Here is a 15,240-nt window from a genome sequence, read left to right as displayed (position 1 = left end):
CAGCAGCGCCTGCGGAACCTAGTGACTTGGCCGGGCTGTTGCCGGTCTTGGGTTTCATGGCCGGGAGCGCCAGCTTTGACCGCCGCGGCTGCTGGAGGCCCTTCCCTGGAGAGGACTGGGGCTCCGCCGACACTGTCGCCACCGCTGCAGCCGCGGACTGCCGCTGCTGTTCTTTGCCGCCGCCGTCGCCACCGCCGCCAGCTCCAGCTCTGGAGCTGGCTAGGTCCTTGGTCACGACGCACACGCCGCCCCCGGCGGCGGCAACGTCGTCACCGTCGGCGGAGGCGCCGCCCTCGGATTCCAAGACCGTCCGGATGACATCATCCGTACTGGGCTCCACTGCATCAAGTTCCGCTGGGGAGCACGTTGGGCCGCCGTCAACGCTGCCGCCTCCGCCGGCACCGCCACCACCGCCAAGGCCCCTATGCAGCACTCCTACCGCGCCCGCCGCCGTCGCCGCGGCGCCCGCTATTGGAGTGTACGGACTCGCCCCGTAGATCGGATTGAACACAAAGACCCGATTGCCGGCGTCATCTACCGACGCAGTGACGGTGCCACCGCCGACGCGGCCGTCAGCCGGTACCGGCGACATGATGTCCGCACCGCCGGCCCCCTGACCCAGCATTGGCGTTCCGTTGCTGAGGCTTGAAAATCCCGGGCTGGCCTGGGCAGCCGTTGCATCATGTGGGAGCTGCTCGCCGACGTTGGGGGCTGGGGTATAGGCGGGCGGCGGCGGCAGCAGAAAGCCGCCGGCGCTTTGCGCTTCCGCCCGGGAGGAAGGTTGCGGTTTGCTGCCCGAGTCGTTGCCAGTCCCTGCGCGCTGGCTCTCCAGGGGCTCCGCCGCCGCCGCCGCCGCCGCCGCCGCCGCTGCCTGAGAGTGAGCTGCCGCAGCTGCACTTACTCCCAGAGGCAGAAGCCCTTGTTGTCGCTGTACTGACTGTACGGCAGCGGCGGCGGCGGGGGCCGGGCGGACCTGCTCTACAGGCGCACCAGCAATAGGAGCTGCAGCCGCAGCCTCGTCGGCGCGCCTCGCAGTGAGCTCTGGCGGCCGCAACGGGGACGGCGCGGGTGGGGCAGCGGCGCGCGGTGCACCCAGTGCCGCCTCTTCGTTTGATTGGCGCTTTCGCAGCGTATTCAGCAGTCGCAGCCGGATGCGCTCCAGCTCCTGCAGCTGCTTGTCTGGGCGGAAGGAGTTCAGAAGGCGGGGAGAGGCACCAAAAAGGGGGGAAGGGGGGGCGCCGGGGAGGATTCAGGAAAGGGGGAGCAGAAGTGGCAGTGGCGGCGCTTCAACGGAAGGACAAACCTAGTCACCTGTCTTTTGGAGAGCCGGACTCGTCAGGGGCAGCATAGCCCGATCCGGAGTCCAGAGGGTGCTCATCACAGCGCCGTCGGCGTCCACGCCGCCACCGCGGCCAGTGTTGACGGCACCTGGGGGCTGCGGCAGCTTCGACAAGTACGGCGTCGTCGGCGGCAGCTCGGCGGCCACTGGCGCAGCTGCGGCCGTCAGCGCGGCGCCGCCGCCAGCACCAGCGGCAGCGCCGGCAGCGAATCCCGGCGTGACCGTGCCGCCGTCAGGCAGGCCGCCGGCGTTGGAGGACGCACGTGCTTGGCGGTACATGTGTGAGAAGCTCAGCCGCCGAGGGTCAGGCGGCGGGGCCTTGGTAACGGATGCCTGATCCAGGCCAAGACTGTCAAAGTGCTCCCTGACGAGGACCACGGGGGGGGGGAAGTGTTGGATTTGGGAACGATTGGACTTTCAGCGCGCACCTGCGACAGGTGGGCTTCAGAAGCGGACAGTCCCAATCGATGCCGGGACTTAAGGAATGGGAACATAAGATGGAGGACCACGAAGGCGATTTTCCACCACAAATATTCACACACACAACCAAGTAAAAGTGCGTACGCCTAGACAATTAAAGCACCGAAAACGGAATCGCCTAAAAATGGTTGTGGAGCAAGTAACTCAGCGCAAAACGTGTGTTCCGCTACAGCCGCTCCCAAACGGTTGCGAGGAAACCAGAAAGCAAGTCACTACAAGAGGCCAGTTAGGACCGGAGGGCCTGAGGCGCACTTGCAGCTCCCGGTACCACTGGCCAAGATGTGGGATTCGGAGCTCTGGGACTCACTTGCCCATCTCGGGTACGCTCTCTGCTCCATCATTACAGTGACACGCATGCCAGCCACGCAAAGACATGTTCCACTCGGATAGAGGAAGGCAGCGAAAGCAGCAAAGGGCCCACCTGAACAGGTCCCGAGGCCTCACGGCGTCGCCATCCCCTGCCGCCGCCGCCGCCGCTGCCGTCGCCGCTGTTGTCGCACCATCCCTAGGTGAGGGGACTCCGCCTAGACGGTTGGACGCACAGCCCGAGGCAAGGCCGTCCGACTCCCCGTTGGTCTGCGGCAACGGCGGCGAGCGGGGCGACGCACCCTGGAGCTCGCCCCCGGCGGAGCAGCAGCATGTCGCCGCTCCGGCACTACCGACATCGGAAGTGCCCTTGGCCGAGCTGCCGTTCTCGGTCGCCGCCACGGCTGCCTCTGCGCCGCCTGACGCTGTCGCCGCTGGCCCGGTGTAATCAGACTCCACTGCAGCAGTGCCCTGCAGCAATAGCGGGCCGTCACCATCCTCTAATGAGTCACAGAATACAATCTCGTCGTCCTCCTCCACCGCCTCCGCCCACGTGCGTGGCTGCCCCACGAGTGCGCTTGCACGTGCCTCAGCCGCAGCGGTGGCATTCGCAAAAGGCGCCGGCAGCTCTTCGGCGACATCCACAGACGCAGTTGCTGTTGGCGCTACCGGCGGTTCCTCTTCCGCCGCCGCCGCCGCCACTGCCTCCTCCGGCAGCGGCGGTGGCCGTGCTACTCGCTGCGCCCAGACACCCGCAAGCGCAGGCAGCACGGGGCTGGCGCCAGTGGCGGCGTCACCATAGCCACCGTCCGTGGCCACGTCGGCGGTTGTGCGGGCCAGCACAGCGCTGCCAGCGACAGGGGCGCCGTAAGCAGCGCTACCGCTGCACAGCTCGCCTTCAGTGCGAGGTGTGTGGGTCCTCTGCGCCCACTTGGGCAACTTCTCTAGGGAAAGAAGCGGCTGCAATCCCACAAAAGCAACGCACAAGCACAAGCACAAAGGCGCGGAGGGGATGGGAGGGGTTTAGAAGTAAACTGGGGGCTAGGACTTATGGAGACTCAAGAAGAGACCCACAATCAAGGCAACGAGACTGCGAAAGGAGTGCGGAAGGGCGGTGCAGAGCACTGAGAAGAATGGAGGACAATACTGCTGCCCCAGGGTGGGGGCGGTGTGTGACAGGGGCGAGATGTATACAGACCAGGCGGGCTCCGGTGAGAGCTGCTGCGACCTGAATAGCAATTAATTATTAATAAACGCCCACCCACCTTGCCCTGCCGGATGCGCAAGACGGTTGCGGACATGTCCACGTGAACCTGCTGCAGCTCCTCCTCCTCCTCCTCCTCCTGCTGCCCCTCCACGCTGCCCCCGCTGCCTTCCCCACGGGCATCCGTGCAGCCCTGCCCGACGGCGCCATCCACGGCACCGCCTAGGTTCCAGGCTACAGTGTGGACACGGTACGGATATAAAAGGCGTGCAGGGGAAGCGAAGATAAAATTGGGGGAGCTTGTGTTGGGAACAAAGTCACCCGGCCACTGGCTGAACGGTGCTTTTGCCTGTCGCTCCCCCACAGCTCTCCCGCCCCATCCAGCACCCCTCCTTTTACCTTTGCGCCGGCGCACTGCAGGCGTAACGTCCGAAAGCCCGTGCAAGCGCTCCGCCCCTTGCTGCTGCTGCTGCTGTTGCTGCTGCCGCTGCTGCTGGTCCCGGTACTGCTGCTGCAGCATCGCGGCTTGCGCCGCTGCCTGCTGCTCCAGCTGCCTGCGTGCCTCCCCCGCCGCTTCCTGCATGCGCTGCGCCAAGCGCGGCGTCAGCCGCCACAGCAGCGCGCAGCCGTCCCCGCCCACCGTCACCAGGCCGCGATGGTCCTCCAACAACACGGCCCCCGTGCAGACGTCGCTGTGACCCGACCCACGGGCTAGCAGTACGCCAGCGTCCACGTCGTACACCGCCACGCTGCCGTCAGCGCAGCTGCAGATCGCCAGATGCCCGCTGGCGTCCATGCACACTGCCACCGCCTCGCCTGTGGCCATGGATGCCGGTGAGGCGCTTGTTGCCCGCATGCCGAGTGTGTGAACGCTGATGCGGATCTACCGGCCGTCCAGATCCGCCCGGCCGGCCAAGGCTTGCAGCACAACACGCAAACATGTTGAAATTATTGTTAAACAAATGACCCTTCGTCTTCCCCTTTAATGTTCCTCCCCTAGCACATGCCTCACAACACGTCATGTCGAACAGATCGCGGCAGGGCACAGCACATCACAGCACACAGTATAGCACACCAAATTGTGTAACAGCAAAAGGCCAGGAAGGAGAAGAGCCGCGCCAGGTTTTAAACCGCACACCGCAGCCCTCACCGCAAGAGGCGTCGCCGCTGAAGCTGCTGATCACGCGCCCTGTGGCCACGTCGAACAGCCGCAGTTGGCTGTCCTGCGCTACCGCCACGGCCCGGCCGCCGGCGGGGTCAACCGCCATGTCGTACAGTACGCCGCGGGACATGCGCTCCGTGTGGTAGATCTCGAAGGACAGCCCGCATGATCCCAACTGCACCAGCCTGCGATGTGGGGAGTAGTAGTGTTGCGGCTGGAGTTTGGGGTTTGGCGTTGTGTGGTATGGGCTGTGCGGGAATGTGTCTTGTGGCATATGGGCTGTGGGGGAAACCTCCACAAAGAGTTCCACCCGCCATGCAGGTTGAAGTTTTACAGACTGGAGGTACGGAATGAGCGCGCCGCACTATGCCGTACACCGCCCCCATGGCGGTATCCTAGTATCCAGGGTCCTGTCCCCACCTGAACACAACGCTCTTGTCCGCGGAGCAGCTCAGCAGGGCCAGCCGGCCGCCGTACGCGCTAAAGCGTACGGCCGTGACCGCGCCGCTGTGCGCGTCGCAAGTGCCAACCAGTTCATACCCCCGCGACATGTCGTACACGTGGACGAGAGTGTCCCGCGAGCTGGACGCCAGGTAGCTTGTGCCCTCCAGAGAGATGGGCGAATAGTCCAGAGATAGAATCTCCGCATCATGAGCCTCCTTCAACATCAGCAGCTGCAACGTCGCCAAGTTGAACACTCGCAGGTTACCGCGCGCGTCGCCCGCCGCCAAGTGGCGGCCGCAGGGGCTCACGCGCAAACAACGGAGCACCACGGGCTTGACGGTGGCGGCGCCGGCGGCTCCGCTGCCGGCAGAGGCGGTGCCGGGCACAGGCAGGGGTGCATCCGGCGCGTATCGCCGGTTGGCAGCTGCTTGGGCGGCGCTGCTGGGGCCGGCGGCGTCAAGGGCGGCTGGCGGAACCGCGTGGATAATGGCTGCGTCCACAAAGGAAAACACGCGGCGGGACGTGGCAGCATGCAAGCCGGAGCAGGAGCGGCCAATCCAGGCGACGAGGCGGCATTAGTGCCGGTGGCCAACCTCAAGTGCCAAAGGCCTCCCTCCTCCCTTTACGACGCCGGTTCCGCTGCTCCATCAAATCTGGGCCACGTGAACAGTCATGCCACATGTGCCCCTAGACTGTCGCTGAGCCCCCAATACATACATACATACATACATACATACATACATACATACAACCCCCAACCGCTTACAGCACACCTCAACCTTTAAAACCCGCCTAACCAAGGCCAAGCTAGGGACTCCTGCCATCAGTACCCCTCCTTCCGTCGCCCAACCTCTTCTCGGACCTTTTCCCCGATATACCCCCATCCGTCAATTAGGGGGCCTTCCTTCTCCCCGCGCCGCAATGTCGCAATGTCCCCCCCTGGCCCCTCACCTCGCAAGGTGCGGGTCACCTTGGCCGCCGCCGCCATGTCGGCAGGGACCCCAAACGGCCCCACGGTAGATGCGGAGTTATTCAGACACACGTTCCATAGCCGCACCGTGCCGTCGGCGCCACACGTACAGAGCACCGACGAAGGGGCAAAGGCCTCGCCGCCGCCTCCGCCCTGTGCTCCACTGTGGTCGTTCGGTGCAGCTGCGGTCGGGGGGGTGAACGCGGCGGCGGCGCAGTCCGGCGAACCAAGCAGAGAAGCCTGCCAGGGCGGGATGAGGGCCGCGCTCCAGACGACCCCGGCATGGCTCAGCACGCTCCGCATGCGGGTGGCCTAGGGTTTAGGATAGAAAGGGCAGCCCGGGAAGGGGGGAAACCCGGGGGGAAAAGGGGGAAAGACGAACCACAAACGATTAAAGGGGGAAAGGGGGGGTCTCAGTCCCAGCCTATGGATGCTCAAGTCCTGTGAGAAGGCGGCGATCGGCGGGAGCTGGCGGAATCTCCGGACGTGGCACAGTCGCACATCCTGGTGTTTGTGTCAGGGGGATATCCACTTCCGCGTCTACCATTCCATCACGCGCCGCTCTGCTCTTCCCCCCCACACACACATGACGCTCCAACGGATGCATCAATGGCGCTGTGCTGCTGCGAGCCGGCACCCAACCTGGCAACAACTCCCGCCCCCCTCCCACACACACGCACCGTCATAGGGTCCTCTCTGCAACATCGCCTTCCCCACGAAACAAAACGGCCAACAGCTCTCCTCCCCCTCCTCCTCCACTCACACCCCACCCCACCAACCCACGTGTACTTTGCACTCTTGTGCCCAATTCACCGGACAGCCTTCTTTAGTTAGTCTGTTAGTTAGTTAGCTAGTTAACCTCCGCCTAAGAACAGCCGAGAAGAACGCTCGAGCATGGAGGCACTTAACCTCATTAGCTCGGGTCCTTGATATCCAACAGCCTCTCCGGCCTAACCCCATCCGGTTCAGCAATTCCCCCTGCGGCCCCTGGCGACACACACCCCCTCATACAACCCCAATACCCGCTCACCTTGCCGGGGTTCCGCACATCCCAAACCATCAAGCTCCGATCCGCATAGACCACCGTCAGCCGCTCACCAGCGCTGTCAAAGGCGCAGCTCACCGCATCCGGAAACAGCGACCCAGTCGACGTTAGCGGATCGGCGCGAGGCCCGCCGGGGTTTGAAACCACGGCGCCCCCGCCGCTGCCATAGCCCCCCGCTGCGCCATCTGGGTGGCCGCCGCCGCTCGTGCCGCGGCTCGTGGAGGGGCCGGTGGTGGGACGCGGTAGGTTGCCCTTGAAGGATAGAGTCCTTGTGGCGAAGAGGCGGACGACGCCGGCAGCACAGGCGCAGGCTATGAGGCTGGAGGAGACGGCCATGGCGAATGCGGCGGGCACCTGCCGGGCGGGCACGGGATGGGGTTAAGAAGGGAAACCCGCGGGGGCCAAGATGGGTAGTCCTGGGACAAGGCCGCGGTGGGATGATTTGGAGCTCAGCACTCAAGATTGGCTTCATCGTGTCCCTAGCCCTGCCAAGTCCTTTCGACCACCACCCCTCCCCGTTAAGGAAAGGAATGCATCGGGGGCTCCACGTCTCTAAGCGCACCTGCAGGCTGAGCGACTTGTCGATCGTGCGCGTCGATGACCGCAGCGTCAGCAGCACGCCGTTTTGCGTTAGGGCGTATAGAAGCGCTTGCGAGGATGAGCCGTCGGCTGGCGCCGCCGCGACACTCACGAAGTTGCTGGTGCGGTACTCCTTGAGGCTGGCGGGGCGGGGTGTCAGGGACGCCTGGCCTGCCGTCAATGGGCCGTCGCGCCCGCGGCCTGAGGGCAGGGTTAGCGACCACACCTGCAGGCGGCAGCAGGTGAAAGGGAAAATTGGGATCCCATGGAATTGTTATGGGCGGTGTTTCCCAGGGCCGCAATCCTAGAAGCAGCAGTAGCAGCGGTCCTGATGGGATGGTTTGAGCACCTCACACGCGCCCCGTGGCGCTGCCCTCATAAGACTCAAGCGCGTTCAGGCACCCAACCGCGCTCCCTTTCTTGCCTTGAAGTGTCCCGCCTTGCCGACGGTTGTGATGGAGAGTCCCGATGCCCCCGCACCCAGCTCCTCCGCAAAACAGGCCCGCTGCACCTCCGCCTGCGTGTGCTGTCGCGCCAGGAGCACACCGGCCTGCCAGTCCCACACACACAACTGGCCATCGTAAGACTCGCCCGTCGACACCAGCAGACGACCTGCAAGGAACCATTACCTTAAGGATTAGGGGGACCACCATCCACTAATGCAGATTCCTAATGGAAAGGGGAAGGAGCTGGGTGTCCAGAGATGGCCGCGGTCAGGGAGGAGGAGTCCGGCAGGGGTGTAGTTAATATGGCAGGCTGGCAAATGCTGCCTTTTCCTTCGTGCATCTCTCACGTGGGGATGCGTTTTTCGACAGTTGTGGAATGGGATGCAAAAGCCATGGAGAGAACCCCCGACGGCGTGGTAGTTAGTCAAGGCACGTGGACTTAGCCAGAGGTCCGGGGCAGGCGCCGTAAGGTGCGTTTCCCCCCCTCCCTTACCATCCTGGCTGAAGGCGATGCTCCCAATGCCGTGCTTGTGGCCCTTCAGTGTCTGTAGGCAACGGCTGGAACTGACCTCCCACACAAGGATTTCGGGACTTTGCGGGCTGCGCTCGCCAGCGGCCAGGTAGGCTCCGTCACGGGAGAAGGCCAAGCAGGCATACGGCTTGCCAGTCACGAGGCTGCGACGCGGTTTTGGGCTAAAGAAGGCTGTTTGCTGCTTGTGTTGGCTATCGTAGAGCACAACCACAGCACCGCAGCTGTAGGCCAGCAGGCCTGGAATAGCAGGGTGCGGGCATGCGATGGCTGCCGCCGCGCATGAGCCGCTGCCATACACCCTTTCAAGTTTCAGCGGTTCGAAGCTGTGGTGTGATGAGGGTTGCTGGGCCTGGAAAGGTAGGCGCATGGAATGGAAAAAGTTGTTGCGGGGCCTGGAAGCAGCTGGGTTGGCCCCAACGAAGCTGGCTGTCACTGCTTTACCTGTTGAGGCGCGCCACGCTTGCGTGCACCTGTAGCCTTTGACGGATTGAGGATTTCCATATTGACAACTAAGCTTATGCTTCCATCGATAAATGTCGTCTTTCCACCTTCTTTTATCTGTAGCGAAGTCAAGTATTCCAAAACCTCCGTCTGATTAAACCATGTGTCCTTAGGTTGAGCTTCGCCCTAGTTCAAATGTTATCATATAAAGTTAGGTCGAGTGTGCTGAAGGAATTCGGTTCGCCATAGTTTACATAGTACGGCAGTCGGATCCGGATACTAACCACTTGTTTCCGGCCCTCCGTAATTTCATTATTTCGACGTTAACTATCCAACAAGTAACGCGCTACTTTAAACTCCCCTGTAACGATTATCTAAGAGCACCATTTGAGGCAATTGTTCATTCCATTTGGGCTTTAATACTTATAAAGTTAATGTGTTTGACCCTGACTACGTCTTATTGACCTGCCAATTAAGAACTAATGGATTCTCTTTTACCACCGCGGCCGGGTAGTCGGCAAGGCGCCGTGCAGGGACGGCATGTAGATAAGCTTGATATCTTGCCAGATGAGCTTCTAAAAAAGCAGGACGAGGCGTACTTGGTGAGTAGGTTGAGGAGCACATGTCGACTTTCGTTCTTTCCTGGGCACTATATGTGTGCCCAAATGGAATTACTGGGCCTTCGCATTATCTTGATGCGACTGCGTTTATCGATGGTTGGTGCATGACCCTCGTGTTGCAGGCGAAGCATCAGCTTGATGCGCTGTTCGGAGAAATCCTGCACGGCCTCGTGCAGGAAATGCCATCAGACCCTGTCCAGTTTATTATAGACAGTGTCCAGTATGGCGTGGATCAAGCCGTTCAGGTGGGCCCGTGGGACGCTGGGCGGTGCCGCACCCAGTTGATGCCCCAACCTGCGATTGTGGCGCTTGTAGCCCAGCCCAGCTTCACCTTCGAAGCTGTAGCCTTCTCAATCTATAATTTTTAGCCTCGCCACCATTTCCCCGCCCCGCAGGACAAAGCAACGGGAATGCCGCTGCATCGGAAAATTCGGCTATTGGACCTGTTTCGCATTATTGACAAGCAGGGCACAGGGCGAATTTCATTCCGCGCTATGCAGGTGGGGGGTTGTGCAAAGTAAAATCTTCGTGTCCATGTTTCGCGCTGCGTGGGGCTCGTGGGGCTGCGTGCAGCACCTCAGACGGTCCTCGTGGCGATGCTCCTTAACATGCAAAACAGCCGGGCCTGCGATTTGTTCTTCCCATAACTACATACAGCCACATAACCCACACGGACTCTATACCCTCACTCCGACTCGCTTGTTGGCTCGGTGACTTTTCCAATACCGTCCGCAGGAATACGCCAACCGCTATGGCGGCCAAACTCTGGGCGCGGATGAACTTGTCAGCATTTTCGCAGACTTCAAGCCCGGAGCCGACAACTTGATTACGCAAGATGAGTTTGTGAGGTTCTTTTCCCGAGTCAGCAAGACAATCTCCAATACGCAGTTTGAGGCGATGGTGAAGGAGATGATGAGCTGATTTCCCGCGGCTTCAGCGGTAAACCACCTCGCATCGCGTCAGCGTGCTTTGATTGTTGGTGCTTCCCATCCTGTCCAATTTCGGCGAGTTGCGTTTTGACGCAGCAGCGTCAAAACATAACTTGTATGCAGGTTTTATGGTTCTTGTGTGTGCGAGTGTGTGTGCGTATGTGTGCTGAGGCTTTGTAGTACTGCGGGGGGTCTAGAATTGCATATACCTACGTAAACTACGGCAAGGATCTAGGCGTCGTAATGCGCGGGACGGATGTGCGCCTCGTTGTGAGGCGTATTCCGTATGTAGTGTTCCGTGTGCACCAGTTGGGTGGTTTGGTGAACGGAGGGTGAACGGAGGAGAGCTGGTTGCGCTGCTGGTGGTGGTGAGGGGGGGGGAAGGGAGGAGTAAGTTGACCTTTTGGGGGGAATTGTGTACATGCGCCGATCAGTATGAATGTTAGTTAAACAAGCTGTTGACAAATGCCGAGGTGGAGGATCCACTGAACTATGTCGTACATCCAAGTACGGATCTGGACTTGGCCGCATCTTGATCATGTGGGTGTTGCGGCCTCCCCCGCGGCACTGGACACTTCCGCGGCACTGGACACTTGAGGTGTTGTGGTTGCTTCATAGCGCCTACTACCATTTGAGATACGTGTCACATGACACTGGCTGCCTTTGCATCTGAAAACACCGCAAGCTTTCAACGCCAGGCGTTATCACGCCAACATAACCGAACGAGCAGCACTTCTGTGCCCTGGCAACTTTGTGCAGAAAATTTTTATATATTAATACTTTACTGCAATACACGATTGCCCAGAGGAGTGGAAGCACAGCTCGGCTACGACGGCTACTGTTGCCTGAACAGGCGCCTGCCGCCCATCCATGCTTTCGTAAGGGCATGCATATTGCCTGGGTACCGGCCATTCGCACGAAAGATTGTTGCATTGCCTCAGTCGCAGCCTGAGCTGCAGAGACTGTTCAGCCTGTTTCTAAGACATGGCGTACACGGCGCCGACCCCCCACCCGGCTGCAAGGTATTTAGCATCTATGTGTACGTTTCTGTGGTCTGAACGCCGTGGTCTAACTACCGATAGCTTGTCAGCTAAGCCTAACTAAAGCCTTAGACGGATCACAACAAACGAATAGTACTTGTTCATTCACAACACGGCAGACTCTGATGCACACACAAACAAAAGCGCAGACCGACGGGAGCAAATAAAGCACCGGCAGACACAGCCCCCGCCGCCGCCGCCGCAGCAGCAGCAGCAACCGCGATAAGAGCCGTTGCGTGGTGCAGGCCGCAGTGGTACCATAACAACAAGCGAAGCCCGCCCCGTGTCAGCGCACATCACACCGCAGCCAAGGACGTGCTCGTGCTGCCTGGCCCTCTGGGCTCTCGTTCTCGTGCGCAAAAGCCCGAGAGGACGACTTCCCACCTACCCACCTTCCCAAGCACTCGCTTTCCCGGCGGTTTAAGGTTAAGGTTAAGTGGAAGTGGAAGTGGGTTCCAAAGCGCGCGCTTCGTCAGCATGGCCGCCCCTGCCGCCGCTCGCACAGCAGGTGGCAGCGGCGGTAGCGGCAGCAGCCGCATCACCCCGAACACCGACCACGGCCTCCCTGGCCACCATCAAGCGATCCAAGCACGGCCGCGTCACTCCCAGAGTCTCGGAATGGCAGAAGTACGGCATCCGGCGATGAAGATCCGCAAGGTCCTCGATGCCCACTCGGCGCCAACCTCCGCAACCCGCCGCCGCCGCTGCACCCTCACCTCCGCCTTCAGCCGCATCCGCATCCTCGGCGCCATCGTCCTCGGCGCGGCCGGCTGTCTGACCCGCACCTGCAGCCGGGCTGGCGGCCCCCGCCGGTCGGGCTGTAGCTCCGTCGTCCCCTCGTTCTCCCGCCGCGGTACCACGTGCCGGTCTCCGTGCCCTGGCCGCCGGTCGCTGCCCTCCCCCGATCTCGCAACACAACACCCGAGCAGAGGGCGATGTAGGACAGACGTGTTGATCAAAAAAGCAAACGAGGTCCTGCGGGACAGAAAAGGTTGGGAGGGGTTCAAGCGGGGAGGGAGGGAGACGGGGCAGACGGGTAAGGTGGGGGGGAAGACGAACCACGAACGAGTAAAGGTGCTGCCAGGGCAAGAGTGTACCAGACGTAGAACTGACCAAAAGGCGTTCTTGAAGTGCGGCGACCTCGGGATGACGTAGTGAAGAAGATGTCGGAAAACTACCTACCTAGCCGCCAAGACTAAAATAAGCGCGCAAGAAAAGCAGTGATGCCAAGCCGTAAAGAAGTAAAGGGCGGGGGGGAGACGGGTGGCCAGACGAGACGGCAGGCGGTGAGGTAGGGGTTTTAAGGTAGGGGGTGAGGTAGGGGTTTTAAGGTAGGGGGTGAGGTAGGGGGTGAGGTAGGGGGACCACAAATAAAGGGCATGGGGGAGGGAGAACAGAGAATGAAACCCTAAAAGAATGAACACACATAGGGCCCATTTCCCAGTGCCTGCAGGTGCGGGAAGGATGTCGTACTGCCGTACCAGGCCGGAGGAGGGCAGCGACGCGACCCAGACGACATCAGAAGTTTGCGACAACATTCCCCCACACGCACCTGCCCCTAGACACCCTGACGCCTGCGTGACATCGACTCACCTGCAGCCCCAGGCTCCTCAGCGCCTCCGCCTTGCGCTGCCCCTTGCAGAAGTCGTAGCTGCGGTAGCGGATGGGCCGCCAGCAGTTGCCAGCCGCCTCCGCCAGCGACCGGGGCGGCTCCAGGTACTTCTCCTCCAGGGAGGCCTTGAAGGAGGCAAGACGCTCCGGAACCAGCTCTTTCCAGGGGGCAAGAAAGAGAGAGATGGGGAGAGGAAGGCGCGTGACCACGCTTGCCGGCATTTGCCCACGTGGGTTGGCGGGTATTAATTGACCAACTCGCAAACCCCCCTTCCCCATATTCGCCCTAAATGCAAAGCCTGACAATAGAACCAGCCCCCATACGACACACACATACACACACACACCACACTCTCTCTCTACAACCTGCGTTCAATCCCTACCACCCAAACCCCGTCACACAACCCTACCCCCCTACCCCCCTAGCCCGGGAACCCCATCTACCTCGCAGCTCCGAACCAAAACTCGCCAGCCACTCCGCCACGCGTCGGAGCAGTTCCTCCGGCCGCTTGTCCGGGCTCTGCACCCTCACCGCCAGCCCCATGCCGCCCCCAAGCCGGTGCTTGGTGAGGCTGACCACGTAGCCCAACCTCTGGCGGGTCCGTAGCTCGTGGAAGGCGGGTTTTGAAGCCACCTTGGTGAACAGGTCCAACAACACGGCGGGGCGGACGTCCAGGGGGTCATCCTCACCCACCTGTGGACGAGGGGGGAAGGGGGGAGGGCCGGGGGAGGGTGTTTGTGTGTCTGTGTGTTAGGACACCTTGCTAAGAGGGGGCGCGGATCACCAATGAGGGGGGGTGGAGGGGAAAGACGAACCACGAACGAGTGAAGCTGCTGCCAGGGGGTTGGAGGGGAGGGTGGGAGAGATGGAGTAGAAAGGGAGAGAGAGCGGGAGAAGGGAGGGCGGAAGAGAGGGATGGAAAAGAGGACATGTTCGAGGATGGGTGTTGGAGTTGCGCGCAAAGGTGCTGCAAAAGGGGATAGAGGAGGAGGGGTCCCGGTGTTGTATCACGACTTTTCGGAAAAGAACCGATCGGCGGATCCCGGGATTCCGTGATACACACATGACACTACACCTGGGGCCCCGTTAGGAAGGGGATGGAAAGCAGAGCCGGCTCCCGAATGTGAATGTGATCATCCCAGATCCGGATGCGGATGACTTTGCGAAAACGGCACATGGAAGGAGGTCGAGGTGGTCAAGGTGGTTGACAGTTACCTTAACCCTCCTAAGCACTGTGCGGGGCACCTTGGTGCGGGAGGGGGGAGGGGGAGACTTTTGATCAAGGCAGGCATCACACCTGGCTGGCACCTTAGAACTGAAGCACCCCATTATGCTAGGAATTGCAATGCGAAAGAGCGCTGCTTCAAGTACTAAATAAATACCTTGCTTATATCCTAATTTAACCTTATAGAACAAGCTTACATCGCAAGCATCCCAGACAGGCATCAAGTCGCGACCGCAAGCGAGCAGTCAGTCCGCCAGCGCCCCCCCACCCCCAACAATCGCCCTGCTGCAGGTCAGTGCCTCAAGAGTCTGCCTTCACACACCCCACCTGGCAAAGAAAGAAGACGGCGCTGTTGGTGTTGGAGGGGTTGGGATTGGCAGGCACGTAGCGCCACAGCACGGGGCCACAGACACCGCCGCCACCTCTGACGCCGCTGCCGCTGCCGCTATCAGTGGGACCGGCAGTAGCAGCACCGCGTCCAGCTCCTCCGCCGTGCAGTCCGCCATCACCCCTGTCAGACTGGACAGCCTTCCCCGCCTCCTGCAGGTCCACTGGTGGCGGCGGCGGCGGCAGCGCCGCCGCTGCAGCGACCGCAGTGCTGTTGCTCGTGGGGGAGGTGTTAGCCGACGACGAGGCAGGCTCGGTAATGCCTTCGCCTTCTTTTTCCTGCCGCTTCCGCTGCTGCTCCGGGCCAGGGCTGGCCGGTTCAGCCGCCTCCGGAGCCAACAGGAGGATGCGGGTGGCGGGCCAGCCTGCGGGTCCCAGTCCCGTGGGTTGAAGGTGCCGTACAAGTGTCGCGGACAGGTCTGTGCGGGCACAAGGGGGCGCAAAGGGGCACAGGGCGGTGTACGAGATAGCCCGAGGTG

General features: G+C 61.4%; 4 protein-coding genes across 4 annotated transcripts in view; 1 reads left to right on the top strand and 3 right to left on the bottom strand.

The window, feature by feature from the left end:
• Positions 1 to 3,882: 3,882 nt before the first annotated feature.
• On the bottom strand, positions 3,883 to 4,155 carry VOLCADRAFT_64141 (uncharacterized protein; the record flags this gene model as incomplete). Its single annotated transcript, XM_002953883.1, has 1 exon — positions 3,883 to 4,155. A coding segment is annotated over one exon (273 nt), but the record flags the coding sequence as incomplete, so codon positions are not given.
• Positions 4,156 to 7,512: 3,357 nt separating this feature from the next.
• On the bottom strand, positions 7,513 to 9,008 carry VOLCADRAFT_118543 (uncharacterized protein; the record flags this gene model as incomplete). The annotated part of the gene is made up of 4 exons (XM_002953882.1): positions 7,513 to 7,755; positions 8,041 to 8,141; positions 8,469 to 8,744; positions 8,978 to 9,008. Coding segments are annotated over 4 exons (651 nt in total), but the record flags the coding sequence as incomplete, so codon positions are not given.
• A 261-nt stretch (positions 9,009 to 9,269) lies between these two features.
• VOLCADRAFT_121237 (uncharacterized protein) lies at positions 9,270 to 11,187 on the top strand. The gene is made up of 4 exons (XM_002953960.1): positions 9,270 to 9,550; positions 9,691 to 9,813; positions 9,964 to 10,068; positions 10,304 to 11,187. The coding sequence occupies exons 1-4, from the start codon at positions 9,431 to 9,433 to the stop codon at positions 10,487 to 10,489; spliced, it is 534 nt and encodes a 177-aa protein (XP_002954006.1). The 5' UTR covers positions 9,270 to 9,430; the 3' UTR covers positions 10,490 to 11,187.
• Positions 11,188 to 11,969: 782 nt separating this feature from the next.
• VOLCADRAFT_94765 (uncharacterized protein) overlaps positions 11,970 to 15,240 on the bottom strand; it is a gene marked incomplete at both ends in the record, with an annotated part of 15,360 nt that continues 12,089 nt past the window's right edge. Inside the window, 5 exons of the mRNA XM_002953881.1 lie at positions 11,970 to 12,512; positions 13,131 to 13,304; positions 13,681 to 13,842; positions 14,702 to 15,126; positions 15,164 to 15,180. Of these exons, the coding sequence (XP_002953927.1) occupies positions 11,970 to 12,512; positions 13,131 to 13,304; positions 13,681 to 13,842; positions 14,702 to 15,126; positions 15,164 to 15,180 (1,321 nt within the window). The remainder of the gene's footprint in view (positions 12,513 to 13,130; positions 13,305 to 13,680; positions 13,843 to 14,701; positions 15,127 to 15,163; positions 15,181 to 15,240) is intronic.

Source organism: Volvox carteri (genome assembly GCF_000143455.1).
Source record: "Volvox carteri f. nagariensis unplaced genomic scaffold VOLCAscaffold_39, whole genome shotgun sequence".
Lineage (NCBI taxonomy): Eukaryota > Viridiplantae > Chlorophyta > Chlorophyceae > Chlamydomonadales > Volvocaceae > Volvox > Volvox carteri.
The sequence above is the reverse complement of the archived record's forward strand: the minus strand, read 5'-3'. Positions and strand labels throughout refer to the sequence as shown.